Source organism: Rhinoderma darwinii, chromosome 10, assembly GCF_050947455.1.
Source record: "Rhinoderma darwinii isolate aRhiDar2 chromosome 10, aRhiDar2.hap1, whole genome shotgun sequence".
Classification (NCBI taxonomy): domain Eukaryota; kingdom Metazoa; phylum Chordata; class Amphibia; order Anura; family Rhinodermatidae; genus Rhinoderma; species Rhinoderma darwinii.
The window spans coordinates 89,352,268-89,373,711 of record NC_134696.1 but is presented as its reverse complement, the minus strand read 5'-3'; the positions used below and the strand labels follow the sequence as shown (position 1 = coordinate 89,373,711).

Below are 21,444 nucleotides of genomic sequence, written 5' to 3'. Positions count from 1 at the left end.
GTGTGTATATATATATATATATACAGGGATGGCACTTCTTGGTGTGTAGTATATATATATACAGGGATGGCACTTCTTGGTGTGTAGTATATATATATACAGGGATGGCACTTCTTGGTGTGTAGTATATATATATACAGGGATGGCACTTCTTGGTGTGTATATATATATACAGGGATGGCACTTCTTGGTGTGTATATATATATACAGGGATGGCACTTCTTGGTGTGTATATATATATATACAGGGATGGCACTTCTTGGTGTGTGTATATATATATATATATATATATATATATACAGGGATGGCACTTCTTGGTGTGTAGTATATATATATACAGGGATGGCACTTCTTGGTGTGTAGTATATATATATACAGGGATGGCACTTCTTGGTGTGTAGTATTTCAGTGTCTGTGTTCCCAGTGGTGAGAATGTATGCGCTGCCTCAGATGTAGTGTAATTTTAGCCGGTCTCAGCCCCCTCCTCCTCCTTCCCCCTGGCTCTGTGTGGTGGTGGCAGGAGGGGAGTCTCAGCCTCTCTGTCTGCCTGCCTTTCTCTCTCCCTCCTGCCTTCCTCCCCTCCCCCTTTGTACAGTTCACTGAAATGTATGCTGGGAAGCTGAAATAGACACATAGAGAGACTGCAAAAATGGCTGCACCATGAGAAAAAAAACAAAATACATTTGCAATCCAGAGACGGAAGGTTTGCAAGCTGAGCCTTCTAGGGGGCTTAGGAGCTCTCCTGCCAGAGGGGGACCCCAAATCCAGCTCCATATTTGATTTATTTTTTTATTTTTTTTGCTGGTTGATCACAGGAGGAAGAGAGAAGAGGGGAGAGAGAGCAAGAGAGATCCAGAGAAAGGAAGCAGAGACAAGGATCTACCAAGGAGGGCGAGACAGCCGACAAACAAAGCCCCTAAGATCCAACAAATAAATTAATGGATAGAAATTATCCAACCGCAGGCTTTGGAGATCCTTTGGGGGCTGGTTCAGGATGGAGTTACGAAAGGACGGCAAAAGCAAGGTAGGAAATACAATGTAACGATCAGATCTCTGGCGTGCATTAAAACATGGGCAGGGTGATCGTGCTTCATCTTGCATGTATTGCACAGATTTTGGCCCTGGTTATGGGTGAGAGGGGTGGAGAGCTCTAAGCTGGGCTGTTCACAGCTGCCCTGTCGTCCCTTTTATTCCTCTTTTACTTTAGGATTTACGGGGTGCACCCCCAATTGCACCCAAACCAAGTGCAAACAAGAGGCGCCCTCCCGCATCAAATTCCTTGATGGTTGCAAAAGAGAGAGAGGAGCGGGCGGGAAGGAAAAAAAAAAAAAAAAAAGAATGAATCCAGCCCTGTCTGTTACAGGCCTGCAGTCTGCAGCAGGGAGCACGTTGCAAGCAAAGGGATTTCCTTCCATTTTGCCTCATTCTTTCTGCTGCTGGGGGATGGGGATATTGGAGACAAAAAAAATAAAATTTTGAGGGAGGTTTTTATTGCAATAAAAATAATAGTGCGGGCAGAGATGCCATGGCTGGTGGTGGGAGTGTGGTCCTAATTAGCCCTATTGTCTGAAGGCAATTTTGCATTTTTGTAAATGGCTGAGTGATTGATTAGCAGTGAGGGAATTGGGGGGCGACGACCAGGGGGGTCACGGGCTCTCAGTGAGGGTCTGTCAGAGGTTTTGGTCAGTCAGACATTTTGCACAGTTTGTTTATTTTTGCATATGCGATACTAAGGCCAGGTGTTGAGGAGGAGGGGACTGAGTGGCCATGTTCCCTCCCTTCATAACTAAGTATTAATTGCTATGGAAGCCTCTCATGGTGCCCTTTTGATTTTGTGAAAGGGAAAGCTGCGTCCCTTTCTCCGACCGTAAGCTGGATGCCTGTCTGCAGGAGGGAAAAGGAAGATGGAAGGCATTGCGGTGAAAATCATTACCATTTCTGGGTCGCGACCGTGCCATATAGACACAACGCCGGCTGTTTTATGACAGAAAAATTTCGCCGTGTCGCGTTTTAATTGCGAAAATATCTGGAAAACCGTACGTGTTCCGGCTTCGATCTGACAGGAAAAAAATCAAATAAAACCCCTAATTATGTTAATGCGTGTTGCTTGACCATTGGGGCCTAATATACGACGCGTTAAATGGTCTTGAATATGCAGATTTTTATTTTAGATATATTATTTTTTTATTATTTCAGGGATGTTTATTATGGCCGTGCTAATATATGGGAAAAACCGTTCCCCATAAAATCCCACCTCGTGTCATTACATTGGTTCGCGCGGGTACAATATTACAGGGCATTGCCACCCAAAATCGGAAAAAAAAAAAATCACCAGTCAATAGAAGTCCTTGAATTGTCCTTCTGTCATGTTATTTTAGGACTTGGGACGGGCCCCGCGTGCCCCTTGCGTTTTTTGCGCCCGTTTATGACGCTTATATTGGACGTCCTCCGGTCTCGGTTGTTTCTGAGTTAGATTGGTTTCTGGAAACTGGCTGACAACCGGTATCATTACATCTTCCATAGTGGTTGTCACCCATCTTTCTTAGTCCTGAATGGCGCATCTATCTAGGTATGTAGTATTATGGCCGTAGGGATCTATTTTGTCGGTACCATAAGCGCGGGTGGCGGGTATAAATACACGGTACTGGCCGTTGCGCTGAATGTGAGTGACGCCACAGGATCTTTACCAGTGTGTAGCGGTGGTTGTCACCTGCCAGAGCTGGACGCTGTTGCTAAGCAACAACTTAAACGTATTCGAGCTTGTTTAGCGAACTGTGGTTAAAAAAAAATAATATTGTAATCGCAACGGGAAACTACATTTTCTACCACAACTTGCTGGGAAAGGACGACTGACTAATGATTTTTCGAAGGGAAATGCAATAACGTTTCTCCTCGGCTTCGGTTGTGTTTTTGTAATTATTTAGATGTTTTACGTGGCACGTTTTTGGTATTTTTGACTCCCTCTCGGTCGCTGCGGAGGCGTTCGTTCGATTTCTGTGGTAATTGAATTTGGTTTACAAAAGTTGTAAAGTTTTAGTGAACAGGAACCTCTTCAGTCTGAACCCACCTGCTCGTTTTGTGAGGTTACACACATGCGTTGTGCTCTTGTCCTAAAACAAAAAAGTCCCATCTGTGTAAAAATATTCTCTGAATTGTTGCACGGTGTAGAGGATTATGGCAGACAATTTGTTATTTATGTAGCGGCAACTTATTCCGAAGCACTTTCTATGCGCAGTAATCCCTCATCAGTCCCCGTCCCCACAGGGACCCGTTACTTCATCTATTTTCTTTTAATACGTTTTTATTAATGGACTATATGACTTTGCCAGGGTTTAAGAATGCCATGCATGAGTATCCCTATATTAAAATTAGCCCTGTGGCCGCGATTTAGGGCCTGTATTGTAGCTGCGAGACCCGGATCCTCCGGAGGAACCAAACTTTTTAATCACCATAGGGTTTTATGGTAATCTAAGGCCTCGTGCACACGACCGTAGTCATGTGCACGCCCGTGATTTTCGGGTCGGCCGGCAGCGGACTGTCAGGCGCAAGCCGCCCGACAATCGCGGGCAATGCACATGCCCGCGGCCATTATTTTCAATGAGCCCGGACCGCAGAAGACGGCCGTAATAAGACATGTCCGTTCTTTCTGCGGTGCGGGATCCCGGGCCGTGCACAGACCGTAAAAACGACAGTTGTGTGCATGGGCCCCATAAAAATGAATGGGGCTGCAATTCTCTTGTGGATTTTCGGGGGAATTGCGGCCGCAAAAGCACGTTCGTGTGCATGGGGCCTTAGTTCGGTTTAGTTAAAATGCCTTCCCGATGCAGCCCTTAAAGGAGTTGTATCCCGTAGACCATCTCAATCCACCTGCCCTATTAGGGTATATAGACGTCATAGAACGGGTCCTCCGCTCGGGACGACGCTCTGCAAGCCAGAATGGAGAGTTGCTCTGTAAGGGTATGTTCACACGGAGCGTTTTCAGGCGTATTTTGGGGGCGTTTACGCCTGAAAAACGGAATCAGAACGCCTCCAAACATCTGCTCATTGATTTGCAATGGAAAATACGACGTTCTGTTCCGACGGGCGATTTTTACACTTTGTTTTCCAAAAACGGCACGTAAAAAGTGCATGTCGTTTCTTGGGATGTTTTTGGAGCCGTTTTTCCATTGACTCTATAGAAAAACAGCTCCAAAAACAGTCGTGATAATCGCGCGAGTGGCTTAAAAAAACGTCAGGAACGTTTCCCTTCAAAACCGCTCCGTATTTTCAGAGGTTTTTGATTTTGTGTGTGCACGTGCCCTAAGAGCGGATAACATTCTGACGGACCTGAGCTGTCGCAGGATAAATGCCTGGCAAAAGCAGATGTTTGTCGCATCGACTTGCTCCTGAAAGCGAGCGTTTCTCATAAAACAACCCTTCTAAGGGTCTATTCAGACAGTGCCGTTAAAATTGCATAAAAAAATGCATCAGAACGCCGCATACATTTAACGATTTGATGCAGTTTTTTTTGTGTCGCAACCGCATAGAAAAATTAATCAAATCGCGGTTTTCAAATGTCCTTTCCGAATGTGGTTTTTACCGCACCTCAAATGCAACATCTCCGTACACCCTGGACCGTAAAACGGTTGCGGTCCTTGTTATGGCCTCCACACCAGGACGGCTCTACTGCATCTTTGGTGATCTGTTTGGATCGGTAGAAGTAATAACTGAGTAACTTACCTGCACGTAATATAATATAATACTTCTCTAGGAGAATATTTGTTGGGTTCCTGGGCAGGGCTGCCAGCGCGGGTTTGGCGAGAACGTATTATTGACTGTATGTGGTTATGTGCTACGGTGGAAAGGAAGATGCTTTGTAGAGTCTTGTGGTTGCTGAAGATCTAGCAGTCAGGGGGGCGTGATTCTCGACATTATATATATATATATATATATATATATATATTTATAAAAAAAAAAAATCCATTTTTTTTTTAAGGGGGGATTATCAAAAAAAGATACAAGTTTATCTATTGTGGTCGGAATAAAAATCGCTTGCTTTTCAGCTTTCCCTAAGATTTCGCACTCCACGTTCGCTTATCAAGGCTAATGCAAAGAAAAAGTTTAGCAGTTACCCATACCATCCAATCAGGTTGCTGCTTGCATTTTCCGTAGCTCCTCCTAGAAACGGTAGCTAGAATCTGGTTGCTATAGGCAACCGCTCCATTTTTCTTTTGAATTCGTTTTAAATAAATACAGTGTTAATGAACGCAATTATGCAAATAAGGTAGAAATTTGCTTTGTTTAACGGGCCCTTTTTGCCAGGGCTCTGTGGTGGACGTGTACCCGCTGTCTCAGGTACCCGCAAACGTCTGTGATCACAATGTGCGATAATCGCGGAGCTTAAGGTCACAGGGGAGTCCGCGCCTTAAAATGCGAAGCTTCAAAAAGGTTAATCACGGACAGCGACTTCAATGCTATGTGTGAAGGTGAAAGTACCGGCATGTCCTGGGATGTGTTATATCAGGTCTGTCTACATATCCCAGGACAACCAGTTTATCTACTTCCTTGTGAGTTCTAAGGAAAAAAATAATCCTTGAATGATTATATTAGGAAATCTCCCGTGGGAGGAATCTAAATGGCTGCAGAAAACTTGGCAGGATTTATGCAAAACGGCATAAGGTTGCTGCAAATTTGCAAATATCGCGGCAATAACATTGATATGACCGCAGTGTAAGTAGACTCCGCCCCCCCCCGCTTCTGGCTATCCGGCCCTCTTGCAGGTCCTGACTGGGTGGAGCATGACTCATGCTCCGCCCCCTCAGACAAAGGCCTCATGCACACGACCGTAGTGGTGTGCACAGGTCGTGACTTGCGGCACGGACGGCCGCGGTGTCACCCGCGGCCGCCTGCAAATCACGGGCCGTGTACATTCATTTGAACGAGCCTTAACTGCAAGATGCGGCTGTAATAAGACATGTGCGTTCTTTGCAGAGACCGTGGAAACCACGGTCGTGTGCATGGGCCCATTGAAATGAACAGGGCCGCAATTCACCTGCAGATTTACAGGTGAATTGCGGCTGCAAAAATAAGTTCGTGTGTGTGGGGCCTTAGTCTTTTTTTTTAGTGACCGCAAATACGGATCCGTAGTTATCCGCATTTCTGGCACGCTGTCCGCAAATACGGTAGTACATCCGTATGTATGAATCCGCAAAAAAAGGGAGGCTACGAATCATCTCACCAACATGACCCAACCCCTTGAAAAGGTCACACGATCGCTCAGGCTCCATATTCTTGGAGAATCCCCTGCCGTCGCATAGCAACGCTTCCGCAATTACGGACGGCTACAGATGCACGTCCGTAGCTGTCGGCAAATTTGCACGTGCCCGTAGACTTCTGTTGCGGACGAGAAGAGGACATGCTCTATATTTTGAGGATCATTTCTACGGCCCTGACACATCCGTAAATATACTGAAAGGTATCCATGGACTATAGAAATGAATGGGTCCGCAGATTATCCATAATTACGGATAAAAACGACGGTCGTGCGCATGGGGCCATAAGATGGTCCGTTAAGCGACTCCAGGTCACAATTTACACGCTGCCACTAATGACAATGGTCCGGAATATGATGTTTCCCATAAAGTATTAGGAACTAGTTTGTTCATTTCCCGAATATCCTCTCTACAGACTGGCTTCACTTTCTCCCGTGTTTCTCATCCGATGTCATCTCTTTCCATTTGTAAAAAACCGGTTCAGATGACAGCGTAGGAGGGTGTGTGACAGCTGTGACAAAGGACAGACGTTCCTGGCGGGACAGTGGTATAACCTGCTGGAGAGGAACCATAAATTGGAGCATAGCCTTTTCCTGTAGGGTCTCGATGTCCTGGTTTATATAGTGACTCCAGTCATTGATGTAGCAGTTCATGACCATATTTATGCTACTTTTGATTATTTATATGGCATCTATAGCATGGCACTAATGTACGTCCCGTTTTAAAGCTGCTTGTCTAAGGACATTTTTAGCGTTTCATCAATATAACCCTTCCGTTCATGGTTACTGACACATTATCGGGAGGGCTCATGTTGTTAAGCGACGTGATGTTCCCTTTAAGTTACAGGTTGGCCCACAAGGGGGGACGGAACAGGTGTGTAACTTGGGGGGCCACCTAAGAATCCATGAGTATGCTGCTAGGAACCCGACATCGTGACCTAACGCCTTTGCTTTGCTAGTGGATCTGGTAGCGGGAGGATTTGCAATGCTTTCTGGCAGGCATATATAACAGGTGTCTCTATCCCTCCTGTGCTGTGGCCCCCAAGATCCAATTTCACTAGTAGTGATGTACAGCCCACTCACAGTTTTACAGATAAATCATTGCTAATTACGGACAGGGTCTTTGCGTTGGAAGCCGACGTGGAATTGTAGGTCAGGTAGAAAACGCCATTTTTTTTTTTTTTTAGGCCCATGTCGTCGCAGCCGTCTCCATAACACATGTTTATCATATGTATGAATTAATTAAAGCTCCATTGTGTTTGTTAATGATCATGTACAAGACCTAAACAACATGGGTGAAAAGGCAATGTATATGTTAGTGAAATGATCAGTTGCGATCGCTGGAGATTTGTTCTGTCAGTGTAAAAAAATTGTGGACTTCCTTCTAATTTGCTTGAGGCCCCGTACACACGATCGTATCTTTTTATCCGCAGTTACGGACCTGTAATTACCGTATTATGCTGCGGATTTCCCAAACGGTAAAACCGCACATAATACGCATCGTGTGTATTGAGCCTTAAAGAGGCAACGACATTTGGCCATTTTCGATTTTCGGTTGACCTCCACACCCAAAATAAGTGATTCCCGAAGTGTCTAGTCGTTGCCCACCCCTTCAACCTACATAGAGAGGAACATGCGCGATAAGTCACGCTATTCAGAAGTCTCTGTAAACGGTAGGGGAGCAATAAAGAATAAGGCTAAGTAAGTTCTCACGTTAACGTTTAAATGCGTTTTATGCCGTGAATCACGAGATTGTAGTAAAATGGCGCGGTTTTGCCTCAAAAAAACGCATTTAAACCTCAGGACACCTCCTGTCCGTAACCAGCGGCGATCGACAATCCAGTCGATTTTCAGTCATTTACATGCAGCGTCATCGTAAGTATGTAAACCGTGAGGGTGATAGTTGGTCCCCATATCGGTGTCATTGTCAGCAGTGCCCCCCTTGTTTACACGGGGAGATGCGCTACCAACAAATGAGGATTTTTAGCTCCACAATTGGCACGTTTACACCGGCCAATGATCGCGACCAAACGTTCGTTCGGCCGATCATCCGTCCGTGTAAAAGGCTCTTAACGGATTTTGGCCAACAATTCTCCTATGTGTATGGCCAGCTATCGCAGAGAAGTGGCCATAAACTTCAGCAAGGCTAATAATGGCGGTGATTGTCGCACGTCACGAAAAGCCTTGACGTAGTAAGTCGTTTTTTTATTTAAGTTTTTATTATAATTGTCGTTTTTACTGCTTCCTTGTGGGCTGTTTATTTCTGTAGAGAATCGGCCTACATTTTTTATTTTTAAATCCATGGTAGAAATATGAGGCTAATTTCTGCCGCGGATCTGCACGCAGATTAGCCCCATTGTAATTCAATGGAGCTAATTGGCGTCCTTTGAGCTCAGAATCTGTGGCGATAATGAATGTGTTTATTATTCCGCGCAGATATATTCCGGAGTGTGAGCATGGGATATATTAAACAACCCAGTCACGTGCATTGCTGGTGGAACGCTAGCGGATTCTGTCAGGATTTAGGTGTGGAATCCACGCTTAAATCCTGACAGAATCCTGAACGTGTGTGAACATGACCTTAGTGTATACTGTGTGTGTTGTATGCATATGTATGTTGCGATACCAGTAAATCTTTCACATGAGCGAGTGACCCAGCTTTTCCGGGATCCTGAATGGTAAATCTGCCTGGTATGGTAGTTCAGGTTGTATTCTTATTCCAGGCATTTCATCGTAGATGTGGAATCCACTATGTTAATGAGAGTAGACACCCCTAGATACGAGGACCACCTCATAAAAGGTGAGAAATGAACTTAAGTGTTTTCAGATCTGAGCGTGAGACATATGGATGAATTTAGTCTCCAGCCGCTGCTTTCATTTTCAGCATTAATTATCCGAAAGTGAGGAAGAAGAGCGGTCTTGACACAAAGACTAATTAAGACTAATACCATGAGAAAGGCAGGTTATAGATCCGCTGGCTGGAGATTCGCTTTGGTCTGATGTGAAGGCGCTTCCTGATGGCTGGAGGAAGAGGCTGTCACACACATTTATGTATTATTTCTCCAGCTTCAGGATGTGTTCACAGTAAATAGACTGCAGGCGTCAGTCCCTGGACTGTCAGCAGTGCGTGGGTAATAGAGTGGGCCGGGCTCCCCAATGACAGCGTGGGGCTCCCCAATGACAGCGTGGGGCTCCCCAATGACAGCCTGGGGCTCCCCAATGACAGCCTGGGGCTCCCCAATGACAGCCTGGGGCTCCCCAATGACAGCCTGGAGGCCGGGCTCCCCAATGACAGCCTGGGGCTCCCCAATGACAGCCTGGGGGCATATAATTCTATATTTAATGTAGGGGGAGAGAGGGGGTGACGCGTTTGAGGAACGTCTTCTCTTTTTAATATTTTATGGAACGTTTGCCGAGTGTTACAGTTCATTTCTACATTTAGTGTTCCATACGAGAGCAGTATGCAATCATTTATGTGTGTGTATATTGATATATGTTCACACGTGACAGATTTACTGCCGCAGCAAAATACATTACAATACGAGTGAATGGGGTTTACACAGCAAAAGATGAAATCTGGGGAAAATCCATAGCACAATTTGCATGCTACGTATATAGAGGATTTGCGGTGGATATGCTGGCCTTTTCTGCAGTTATTTCCACTGTGTGTGAACATGGCCGAATATCTGGCTCCAGCATATTGCGGATTTGTACAGGGGTTGTATATTTAGTACCAAGGACAGGTTCTGATCCCTTCATTTGAGGTCAGGAAAGATCTGATCCTGTCATTAATGCTGTATAATATGTATATATCTCTCCTGCGCAGACTGTAGTACACACACGTGAAGCTGACTTTTTAACGGTGTTGTCCAACTTCTAACTCTGGAACAGTAAGAGGGCTTTGCAATATATTTTTTAAGTAATCCTTTATCTGTACGGCACCTATTGAACTGAGCGCAGCTGCATGTATACACTGCAGTGACGCGCGGGTTCATACATGGGCGCCCCCCCTCACAGTGTGTGCGCTGCCCGGGACTCCGAAACGCGCTGCCCGGGACTCCGAAACGCGCTGCCCGGGACTCCGAAACGCGCTGCCCGGGACTCCGAAACGCGCTGCCCGGGACTCCGAAACGCGCTGCCCGGGACTCCGAAACGCGCTGCCCGGGACTCCGAAACGCGCTGCCCGGGACTCTTATACGTTACACGACTGCAGCAAAAAGCAATGTACAAGTTACCCCGACAGTATACAGACTGTTGGGGGGGGGGGGGCGCTAATATACGGACTTCATCAACCTTTATATGCAGCTGCCCTCAATACACGGAGTACCGTACAGAGGGAGAGGTGTTTTTTTTTTTTTTTTTTTTTTTATAAACATTATTGCGTAGCCCCCTTGTTCTTTAAATAAAAAAAAAAACATACATACATCTCAGACAACTTCTTTTTTTATTTTTATAGTCCATCAAACGGGTTATAAGTTAGTTGGGGTCCGACTTCTAGGGCTCCTACAGTTAACGAAAACAAGGGGCTCTCAAAGTCCCTGTTCTCGGCCCGGAAAGCAGAATGAGCATTCACTGAACCTCTACATAGAGTTGAATGTGTTTTTTAGTAGTTCTAGTCTAGGTTTATCTGTTTTGGGGAACCTGCACTTGTTTATTGGGCGACTGCTGGTACGGACGTTTCTTAATAGTATTTGTATGATCAGAATTGCTTCATTCATAAGAGGGAACTTTCCAAAAATAGAGCAGGGAAGCTACGAAGAAAAAAATGAGCAAATTTTGGACTTTTTATGATGCTTTTTATGTAGGCCTATGCCAGCTAGTCGGCAGCAGGGAGCCATACCAATTTGGTAGTATACTAGGGGAATTTTGTATTTGCTTTTTATGTAGGTTTAACTTTTTAGATTTAGGCCTCATACACACGACCGTAGTCATGTGCACGGCCGTGATTTTCGGGCAGCGGAGTGCCTGCAAATCGCGAGCTGTGCGCATTGCCGCGTCCATTATTTCCTATGAGCCTGGTTGTGCGCATGGCCCCATAGGAATGAACTGGGCCGCAATTCTCCCGTGGATTTTCGGGGGAATTGCGGCCGCAAAAGCACGATCGTGTGCGTGGGGCCTTAGAGTGGTTTTATACAAGACTTCTCTGTATGGACCTTCTATAGACTCTTGAGTTCTAGTTCTATACTTGCAAATCTGTATCTACAATACAGATCGTCATCTTGATAAGGGAGCAAGCGCAGATCTATAGGGTACATTGGAGTATTGAATGTACAAGGGTCGCTTCCACGGTCAGTACTTTCGCACACAGGAGCGACGGGAAACCACGCCTCTTCCATGTCTGCCAGCGTTTCTGATGACATAATGCCATTCACGCATGCTTGAGTTTTCTATCTGATAACCAGAAGAGGATGTTAGAGATGATGACAGATGTGAGGGAAATAAATGGGAAAAAAAAAAAAATTATGTCAAAGGTGAAATCAGGTTGTGTTAAATATTCTACTGGCCGGTGTAATAAGATGTGGGCTAACCAATCACCTATACGCAAATGGACACCATAACGGAACCCCACTGTAAGACAGTGGGGTCTGCCAGGTGCAGTGGGAGGTGGATGATCTGCAGTGTTCCTTAGCTGTGTGGGTCACGTTCTTATGTGGTCCCGATCTGCGCCACAGGGCCTCGTGCTTCATTGCCGGGAGCAGAATTGCATCGCAGTTCCGTTATTTTACCAGCTGTTACCTTTTGATTGGCTGTGCATTCAGGCCGAATGAGCAAATACAACCCCCTTCCCTACTGTATGTGTATATAATAGTGATAGAAAACACACGGAGGCAGCCTGAAATACAGGCCCCGGCCTGACCGTGATTCCAACCGGTGTAACTACTGACCCAGCCATAGCGATGTAAACATTGTGATAAGGAGATGGATCTACTATGAGTTCCCTCGCTGTAACTGATTACATGTAGAATGAGCTGAATATAGTTTTTATTTCACACACACCGTATGATTCCACTAGTCCGGCATCCAGCAGTCTGGAACGTTTGCTGGTCCATCATAGAATGGAGCGCGGAAAGGGCCGGACTCCAACAGGCGGGAAAAGTAGAAATAAGCTGTGATTTTAGTCATTTTTTCATTTTTACCCTAAAAGTCAAGGCCTTAAACATAAATAAGTTAGACCAAGGTCATATGACCCTCTAATGACATCTTAATTTGGTATTACCTGCTAATGAACTCCTTTTTATTAATATTTAAAATGGTTAATTTATTATTCTGTGCAGGGTTCTAATTTGCCAGCACGTCCTTATACATAGCAGCCTAGGAAGGAAACGTACACAACAGTATTACTGCTCTATGGTGTTGTATGGAGCACTACATGGCGCCACATAGTGCCTTGGGTTATAGACGTGCCACCGTACCGGCTCCATACACACAACTCATATACATGCCTACGGCCTTATTCACACGAGTGTATTTCACGTATATGTGTGCTGTGGGTTTAAATAACGCACAGCACGCCGACCAATGCATTTCAATGGGGCTATTCACATATCTATGTTTTGTCATGGAGCGTGTGTCTGTTGCATGAAACTCACCGCATGTCCAGGTTTTTTTAACGCAAATTGGACATGCTTGTGTGAATAAGGCCTAAAACTCAATGTCAGGCAAGTATTCAATATGCCCATCGTAATGACTATATTATATACTGTATGTGTGTGTGTTATTATGGTTAGGATGAGCTATATACACGACACGGTTATTATTTTTTCATTTTTGAGCACTTTTTATGTTTTATCTTGTATAAATGTAAAAATTACAAAAGATAAAGCATCGGCAAACAATTGTCATAAAACAATACTGAAAAAAAACATTCCTCGACGAGGATTTATGGCGTGTAGATAACTAAACGCTGTTCTATCCTATCAATTTTGCTTTTCACGCTATTTTATTCAATTTCTTCCGTTTGTTTATTTCTTCAATGTTCCATGTTGTTTTATGTGTATTTTATCTTTTAGTTTTCGGAATAAATGTTACGATTTTTGTACTGTTCTGCAATAGTGTGAAATTCTGCCGCCTTTGTAAACAAAAAAAACGAATATTGGTCCCTCTGTGGTTTTGGTTTTGTTTCTTTGGTTCAAGCATCCGGACCACTTTGGTATTCCTTGTAAGTTTCAGATGGAAAATCGGAAAACGAGACCCATTATATGCAGTGAGATTTATACTGCGAGCACCCCCAGAAACCGCTTGTATTAGAATAATGGGGTGTGGGTGAGGAGAGCATTGTTTACAACCGGAAACTTAGTTGTTCCCTGTGGATCCAGAGTTACGCCTCATGCACACGACCGTTGTGCCACTCTGGCCGTTTTTGACGCCATCCGAGTGGCACCCGATAGTCTTCACGGACCCATTCACTTGAGCGGGTGAATCGGGTTCGTGAAAAATGATCAGTGTCTCCGATCCGAGGAAAGATAGGACATGATAGATCTTTCCTTGGATCACTGACAGGACTCGGCGGCACATGGTCGTGCGTATGAGGCATTCTGGATAAAAGACTTAGCAAAGAAAAACAATCTGCGGCTTCTAAACCATGTTGGTTTGATCACACCTGTGAACAATTTTTGCGTATCTGACAAATTTGGATAGGGTTGCAGTGGCTTATCCATCATCGGAAATTGATTCCATATGCTGCTGTTGTGAGCTGAAGCATCCATTGTGTGGGGGGCGAACCAAAATAGATTATAATTTTGTTAAGAACTATTTAGAATCTACCTGGATAATTAAAAGGGGTTGTAAGACATTAACGGTCTGTCTTTTTTGTTTTTCAGACAGTGTATCATCTTGGTAAAATATGACATTGGCGCTCAAGTTAATGGGGCCGAGCTGCAATACCAGACATAGCCTGTGCACGGTAGTGGCGCTGTTACAGAAGGGAAAGAATTATTTTTTTAAAAAATTTAATACAACTCCTTTATGGTCGTTGATAAAACTGTGCCCCATAGGAAGTGGTTGGTAGGGAGTACAACTTGCTGATATACAACTCCTCTTGATTCTTACTCTTTGCTCCACTTGTGGGGGGTGTTTCAAGAGAGTTCTCTAGTATCTGAAAAAATGCCTTTCTGTAAAATGAAAAAAGGAAGGAGTCTTAAGACATACTCTCCTGCAGCTTCACCTCCTTCCTCCCCTCAATGCAGTCCGTGCTGGGAGGTATAATTACATTTGGGCTTCCCACCTGCTATGTATGGGTGACCGTTTTATGATTGTGTAGGTATCGATACGTCTCCATGAAACTGTTGGAGAATTGCAGCCACCGTACACTTTGGATTGCAGTCAGTGAAATTATAGGGGGGATGTGAGACGCAGAAGCATTCGCCATGTTGAATTTTCCAATCTTTTCTATTGTTTTCCCTTGAGGCCTGCACAACTCCTGACTATATAGGCGTGAGAGATCGGGGGTGAATCCTATTTTAGCCCACAGCTACCTAGTGCGTTTGGCCAACTTCATCTATTAATGTTCTCCACTAAAGCCCCATGGACACGACCGTAAAAAATCTCCGTAATTGCGAACCGTAATACGGTCCGCAATTATGGACCCATTCAGTTCTAATGGCCGCAGACACCTTTCCGTATCGCTACTGATAGGTGTCCGTGCCGTAGAACTGAACTGTGCCGGGAATTATGGAGCGTGTCCTATTTTTCTTATTTTACGGGCCGCGCTCCCATATTTTTGTATAGGAGAACGGCCCGAAAATGTGAGCCGTGGCCGGCCGTGCCCACAATTGCGGGCCGTGATTACGAGCATGGCCATGTGCATGAGGCCTAATGCACACGACCGTAGTGGTGTGCACGGCCGTGATTTGCGGCTCGGATTGCCGCGGAGTGTCACCCGTGGACCGCCCGCAAATTGCAGCCCATACACAAGGCCGTGTGCATTCATGTCAACGAGCCTGGACAGCAAAATGCGACCGTAATATGGTTTCCTCGGTCCGTGCATTGCCCGGGAGCCTGGACCGCAAAAACATAGGACATGTCTTATTACGACCGTGTTTTGCGGTCCTGGCTTGTTGAAATGAGTGCACGGCCCGCAATTTGCGGGTGACACTCCGCGGCCATCCGAGCCGCAAATTGCGGCCCGTGCACACCACTACAGTTGTGTGCATGTACCTGTTTAACTATTTCCTCCCGGACAGAGTGCGTTCCTGGTGGCCTTTCTTTACTTCAGGAATGAGTTTCCCTTTTAATGGCAGAAGTGGCCTGGTCTTTCTCACCCTCGGCCTTGTTCGCAGTCACTGCTGGTTTGTTTTAGCATACTTGTAATACTGAGTGCCACAAAAAAGATTTAGTACGCCCCGCCGAATTGTTTTGAGGAGCGTTTGAAATTTCCAGTTTATATAAAAATGAGGGAAATGGATTTATTTTAGGCCTCCTGTACAGGACCGTAGTGTTTTTTGCTGTCCGCAAATACAGATCCGTAGTGATCCGCATATCTGGGACCCTGTCCGCAAATACGGAGGCTACAAATGATGTTCCCTACATGAGAATTTGAAAAGGTCATATGATCGCTCGGGTGCCATTTCCTTGAGAAATCCCCTGCCGTCGCATAGCAACACTTCCGCAAATAAGTACAGCTGCGGATGTACATCCGTAGCCGTCCGCAATTTTGCACGCGCCCATAGGCTTCTATTGGCGAGTCCATGCCGCAATTGCGGACATGAATAGGACATGTTTTATATTTTGCGGATCATTTCTACGGCACAGACACACATCCGTAAATATACGGAAAGGAGTCCGGGGCCAATAGAAATTAATGGGTCCATAATTACAGGTGAAAACTACAGTCATGTGCCTTGGGCCTTAGTGTAAGGACAGTCTGTAGAAGTACATTTTCAGGTAAGGTCACAAAAATTTTTTATTAAATTGTTCTAAAATGATCTTAATTTTAAGTAACGTTTTCGTTTGGCCGCACTTACGTGGTTATATATGGGAGCTGCCTGTACACGTAAGATAGCTGTCGGCCGAACGCCGAGCTGAATAAGCCGCTGCCAGACACCTCAGGCAGCGGGTAATCTCCTGCGGGAACAAAGGATCGGAGAAGTTAAATCCATCATGCCCGTTCCTTTTTTGCCCCGGACAACTGTAGTCGGGCAAAAATCGAAAAACCCCCTATATACGTCACCCGATCCCGCCGAAATCGGTTTGGCCGACTGTCCTCTTATGTGCACCTTGTTAGGTTTGAATCTGATCAGGGCAACATCCATCTGTAACAAGTCCCCCCAACAATCACGCATCTATTATAATACTGGCCCCCCTCTCCTATAAATGGGTCTTTTGGGGGTCCAACCCAGCCTCTACATCCATGACCACATCTGCCTGGAGTTTGTATGTTCTCCGCATAGTTGAATGGGTTTATTCACTGTGGATACCATGGCCCAGTGTTATCATGAAGCGTACGACCGGCTTTGACAAATTTGGGAAGTAAATTTGTTTGTCTGCCTCTCAAATGGTGCACAATGCGCCAATGTTCTTAAGAGACCTGCACCTTTTAATATAATTGGTACAAATCACTTCAACGATCTCTTTTTACTAAGACTGGCCTAAGATAGGCCAATCTTAATAAATGTGGGCCACTGTGGGCAGCTCTGTCGTTTCCGGGTGAATACAGCGACTGGTCCATTTCCGTTAGGGTATGTATTATGGCTGCAACACCAGGACCCCCCGAGGGATTTCATTCTGTGAGTCCTAAATCGTATGAAATGATCATTGCAAATAATAACCGTGCTCCACGAATTGTTAGGATTAGAACAAATTTATGAGGAATCCTGAATCGAAAAGATTAGCACTGCAAATCTTACCGTGTTCGCAATGTAAATGACGGGCTTTGGCATCACTAAAACGCCAGGCAGCGCTGAGTCATTACGGAGGCAGTGAATCAGTTTTTTGCCATAAAGGAGTAATTTAAAGTGCATTAATGTCATCTCTGACTATAGATCTGCAGTCATTACTACCTACGTACATTATAGCGACGGCTTATTTACTGCAACGGTACAAAAAAACCTCCTATGCAAATCCCAAATAATTTTACCAAGCATTTTGTTGCTACGGGAAACACTGGCAAGTGTATATAATTATTTGTGCCTGGCAGTGCCCACTAAAAATAGACACGCGGCATTGTGTGGTTGAATATTTAAGGTGAGCCCCTTAAATGATTGTAAGGGAATTGGATAAGTAATAATACTGGCGACGCCGCATTTGCAGAATACATCACTGTTTGCGGAAGCGTGTATGTCGTCACAGTGCTGACGCGCTCCGCCGTACGGAGCAGTTCCTATTATAACGTATTGGGGAATTGCTAGTTATGCAATTTCCCAGTTCTGTATGATTTGATATCTTGGATAGGCCATGCGACAACTACTACACCTGTGTGTCTTCGCAGTCCTATTGCGACGTTGCAGACCATAGAAAAGCATGCACCACGTTTATCAAATGAAATGCACCAAGAAGAAGCGTGTGACGGGCACCAAATTCATGAAAAATGTGCCACAGCCGTGTATGGCGAGCGTGACGGCCTTTTACCGTTTTGTGTAGTGCGAGCCGTCTTGACAAATTTGGCGCCCTGTTGATTCACAGATTGTGAGCGAATGAATGATTTTGGATCTCGATCGAGTTGTTGTTAACGTCATCTTGAAGTGGTTAAGAAGATTAAAAAAAAAAAAGGCTCTGCTTCTTTTATAGAAACTGCACAATGAACTGTGTCTGGTATTGCAGCTTGCCCCCATGCAATTGAATAGAGCTGAGCTGCCATGCCAGGTGTAGCCTATGGACAAGTGTGGTGCTGTTTCTAGAAAAATCCGGCACAACCAACGGATATGCCATAAATGTCTGATCGATATGATCTAGATGTGAGTCCCAACCTATATCCGGATTAGGGGTCCCATTCTGTACAATGGGAGTTAAGGAAACAGTCGAGCAAGCGCTGTTTGGCTGTTTCCGTAACTCCCATTGAACAGAATGGAGAGACCCGAGCGCATGCGTGGCCCTCTCTCCTCTACTAGTCCCCGTCTGGAATCTGCGGCCAGTGGTCGTTGCACCATGGCGAGTCGTGGGTCAGGTGAGGCCTGTTCACAATATAGGTGCAGGTCCCAGAGGTGGGACCCGCTTCTATCAGACATTTATGGGGTATGTGCACATAAAAATTTTTGCTAAGTTTTGTAACTTTTTTTTTTCCAAAATTTTCTTGATGCATTCTTTTAGCTGTTATTTTTTTAAAAAATAAAAAATTTCAATTGAACAAATGCAAAAACCGCGTCAAAATGAATTGCGCATTTTTTTCCGCCTTTCATTGATTTCAGTGAAGGTTCAAAGATGGGGAAGTCGCTCCAAAATAGGGCATTACGCTTTTTTCCAGCAAGAATCAATGGAGGGAGATTTGGGCACTGTTCACACAAAGTTTCTTGCCGCAGAAACTGGGTCGGAATACGCGCCAAAAAAAGGCGTTTTTTTCCTGCGAGCGGAAATAAAAAGCGACGTACCCTATCTTCGGCCGTTTACATCTCTAACCTCCTATTGACATCAATGGGAGGCATAGAAAGCGTTTTTCACTGAGGCGCTCAATGGCCGCGGGTGAAAAACGTGGCAAATGGCGTGCAGGCAGATCAAAATCTGCCTCAAGATTCCAGAATGCCTGCAAAAAAAACTCTGTGTGAACAGGGTCCTGGCGCATTTTTATTTTTTTGGTGCTGATTCCGAGTCAATCAGCATTTTAAAATAACAAAAACCGCTCTGAGAACAGGGCCTAAGTTGGGAATACCCCTTTAGGAGAATAGGCTCCCATCAAGGCACCCTTGAAATTTGCTCAATGCACCCTAGTAACAAGACAGTCTAAAGCAATCTGGCCCTTTTTAATTGTGAGAAAAATGTCCTTGGAAGCGCGGAGAATTGATTAAGGGGCGTAACATGCAAGCGCAAATACAATCAATAACATTTTTCCATCAGCGCGGCTTTATGACTGTGCAAATACCTGCAAATTTTTCCTGTAAGCAGCTGTTTAATTTATTACGTTTATTATTCTGTGTTTGTTCCCGTGGAACATGCAGCGCGTTTCGCTTGATCTCCATCTTGCAGTGAAGGGCTCAGCACAAAGGTGAAAATTCGTTCTTCGCAACTGCGCTGCCAACTGGCGTTGTACAGAAGTGACGTTCCATCTGTTGTCAGTTTATCTACTTCAGAGCATTTTAGCAAAGAGCTTATGTACGCAGGCTGCCTCCCTCCCTGCCGCCTGGCGTGGACTCACATGTTCACCTTCTGATGACGCTCCCCGGGGCTCTGTTATAGGGGAATCTTCCACTTACAAAGCGGAAATAAAGTTGCTTTTTCCAAAATTCGGGAAAACCCCTTCGGTTAACATTGGCTCTATAGTTTATCTTATATAAAGTTGAGCGTCTCTCTTCTTTATGTAAATTACGATGTTTTTTTTATTTTTTTTACTGTTGCTACCGTGAAACCATCAACAAGCAGGATAACTGCTGCTGGTGACTGAGCTGTCTATGGCTTCTTTTTTTTTTTTTTTAGGGCTTTGTACTACCTCCCAGTTAAACTGGGCTGCAATACAGCACCCATAGCCGTCTATATGGTTGTACCTCCGATTTCATACAGAGTTCCAGGAGGCATTCCCTCTGATGTCATCTAGGCCGGCCTCCTGGGATGATGTTTCATCTCCTGTGATTGGCTGCAGCGGTCACATTGGGTGAAATGTCATCCCATGAGCTGGAGCGGGGAAACGCAACAACGGCTGTTTGTTGTGGGATTTACTTCCCCATTGAATTCCGCACCGCAGGTCAATTTGAGCATTTTTTCCCCGCTCAGTATTTACTCAGTGTGTGGATGAGATTTGTTTTATCTCATCTGCTTTGCTGCTACTGTATTTGTAGGTCCATTCAGATGTTGTGGTTGAGATGCAGATACAGCATGTTTTTTTGTTGTTTTTTTTTGTTTTTTATTCGGATCAGAAAATGGAACAAAACATTGAATCTTTTTGGTGCTGTTTTAGGAGTTCACACAGAGTTTTTTTGCAGGCAGAAAATTCTGCCTCAAAATTCCGTCTGGAATTTTGAGGCAGATTTTCATCTGCCTGCACTCCGTTTTTCACTCACACCCATTGACTGCCACGGGTAAAAACGCAGCGAAATACGCTTTCTCTGCCTCCCATTGAAATGAATCGGATGCATTTTTGGCCATTTTTCGGCGCGTTTTCCGACATGGTTTCCGCATCAAAACACGTATCAAAAAACTCTGTGTGAACAGGGCCCTAAAGGGTTTTTCCAGGACTTCTAAGGATAGGCCAACAATATAGGATAGGTCATCAACATACAATTGGTAGGGGTCAGACTCCCGGCACCCCCAGCTCTGTTACATTCATTTGACTGGAACCGACACTGCAATCCCAGGCACAGCCGCTACATTAGTGTACGGCGCTGTGCCTGTAAACTGGGAAAAGGGCGGGGCCCCTTCAGTCAGCTGATCGGCGTGTTGGACCCCCACTAATCTTATATTGATGACCTATCCTAAGGATAGGTTATCAATATAAGAGTCCTGGAAAACCCCTTTAACCACCCCTCAACCGCAACGCCTGAATGGATCCTGTGTCCTGCCGCTATGATGAAATGTATGGGGACGAGCGAACGTAGAAATGATGATTCATCCCCCTACATTACCGACGATTGTTCCTTGTGAATCAGCTAAGGCCGCTGATCGGCGTGCTGTATTGTGGATCGGCGCTCACGTACAAGGCCAGGATCGGGGCCATCTAAAAAGGACCTTTAATCTCTTGTGAGGCTGTGGACTAATTCAGACAGCCATGACCGCTTTGAAAAGTGTATGTTGTACACTTTGCCTTCAAGTACAAGGTAACTGCAGTTGATTTGTTGGGAGATATTTTAGTTCTATCAGTTCCTGGGAAAGCTGGGTCATGGGCCAGTTTAAGTTTCCATCCCGCTTTTACAGAATCCTGATCAGATTTGCCTGGTTGTGCGGTGATCTGCTCTCTTATCGCTGCACAACTGGGCAGATTTTCTATTTGGGAATCCAAGAAAGCTGGGTGACAACCCCTAGGGATCTATTCTAGTGGCCATGTTGGTTGTCACCCAGCTATCCCATTGAGCTAACGCTTGGCAATTATTAATGCATACAATGATGCTCCGCGGTGA

General features: G+C 45.0%; 1 protein-coding gene across 2 annotated transcripts in view; it reads left to right on the top strand.

The window, feature by feature from the left end:
• The first annotated feature begins 589 nt into the window (after window positions 1–589).
• Window positions 590–21,444, top strand: part of PRR12 (proline rich 12) — an 88,118-nt gene continuing 67,263 nt past the window's right edge. The window contains exons 1-2 of one of the 2 annotated variants that reach the window (XM_075840222.1): window positions 600–703; window positions 816–1,024. In XM_075840222.1, the coding sequence (XP_075696337.1) occupies window positions 939–1,024 (86 nt within the window). In that variant the 5' untranslated portion in view covers window positions 600–703; window positions 816–938. Of the gene's footprint in view, window positions 1,025–21,444 lie in introns of both variants that reach the window. The other variant, XM_075840221.1, reaches the window with a different exon arrangement.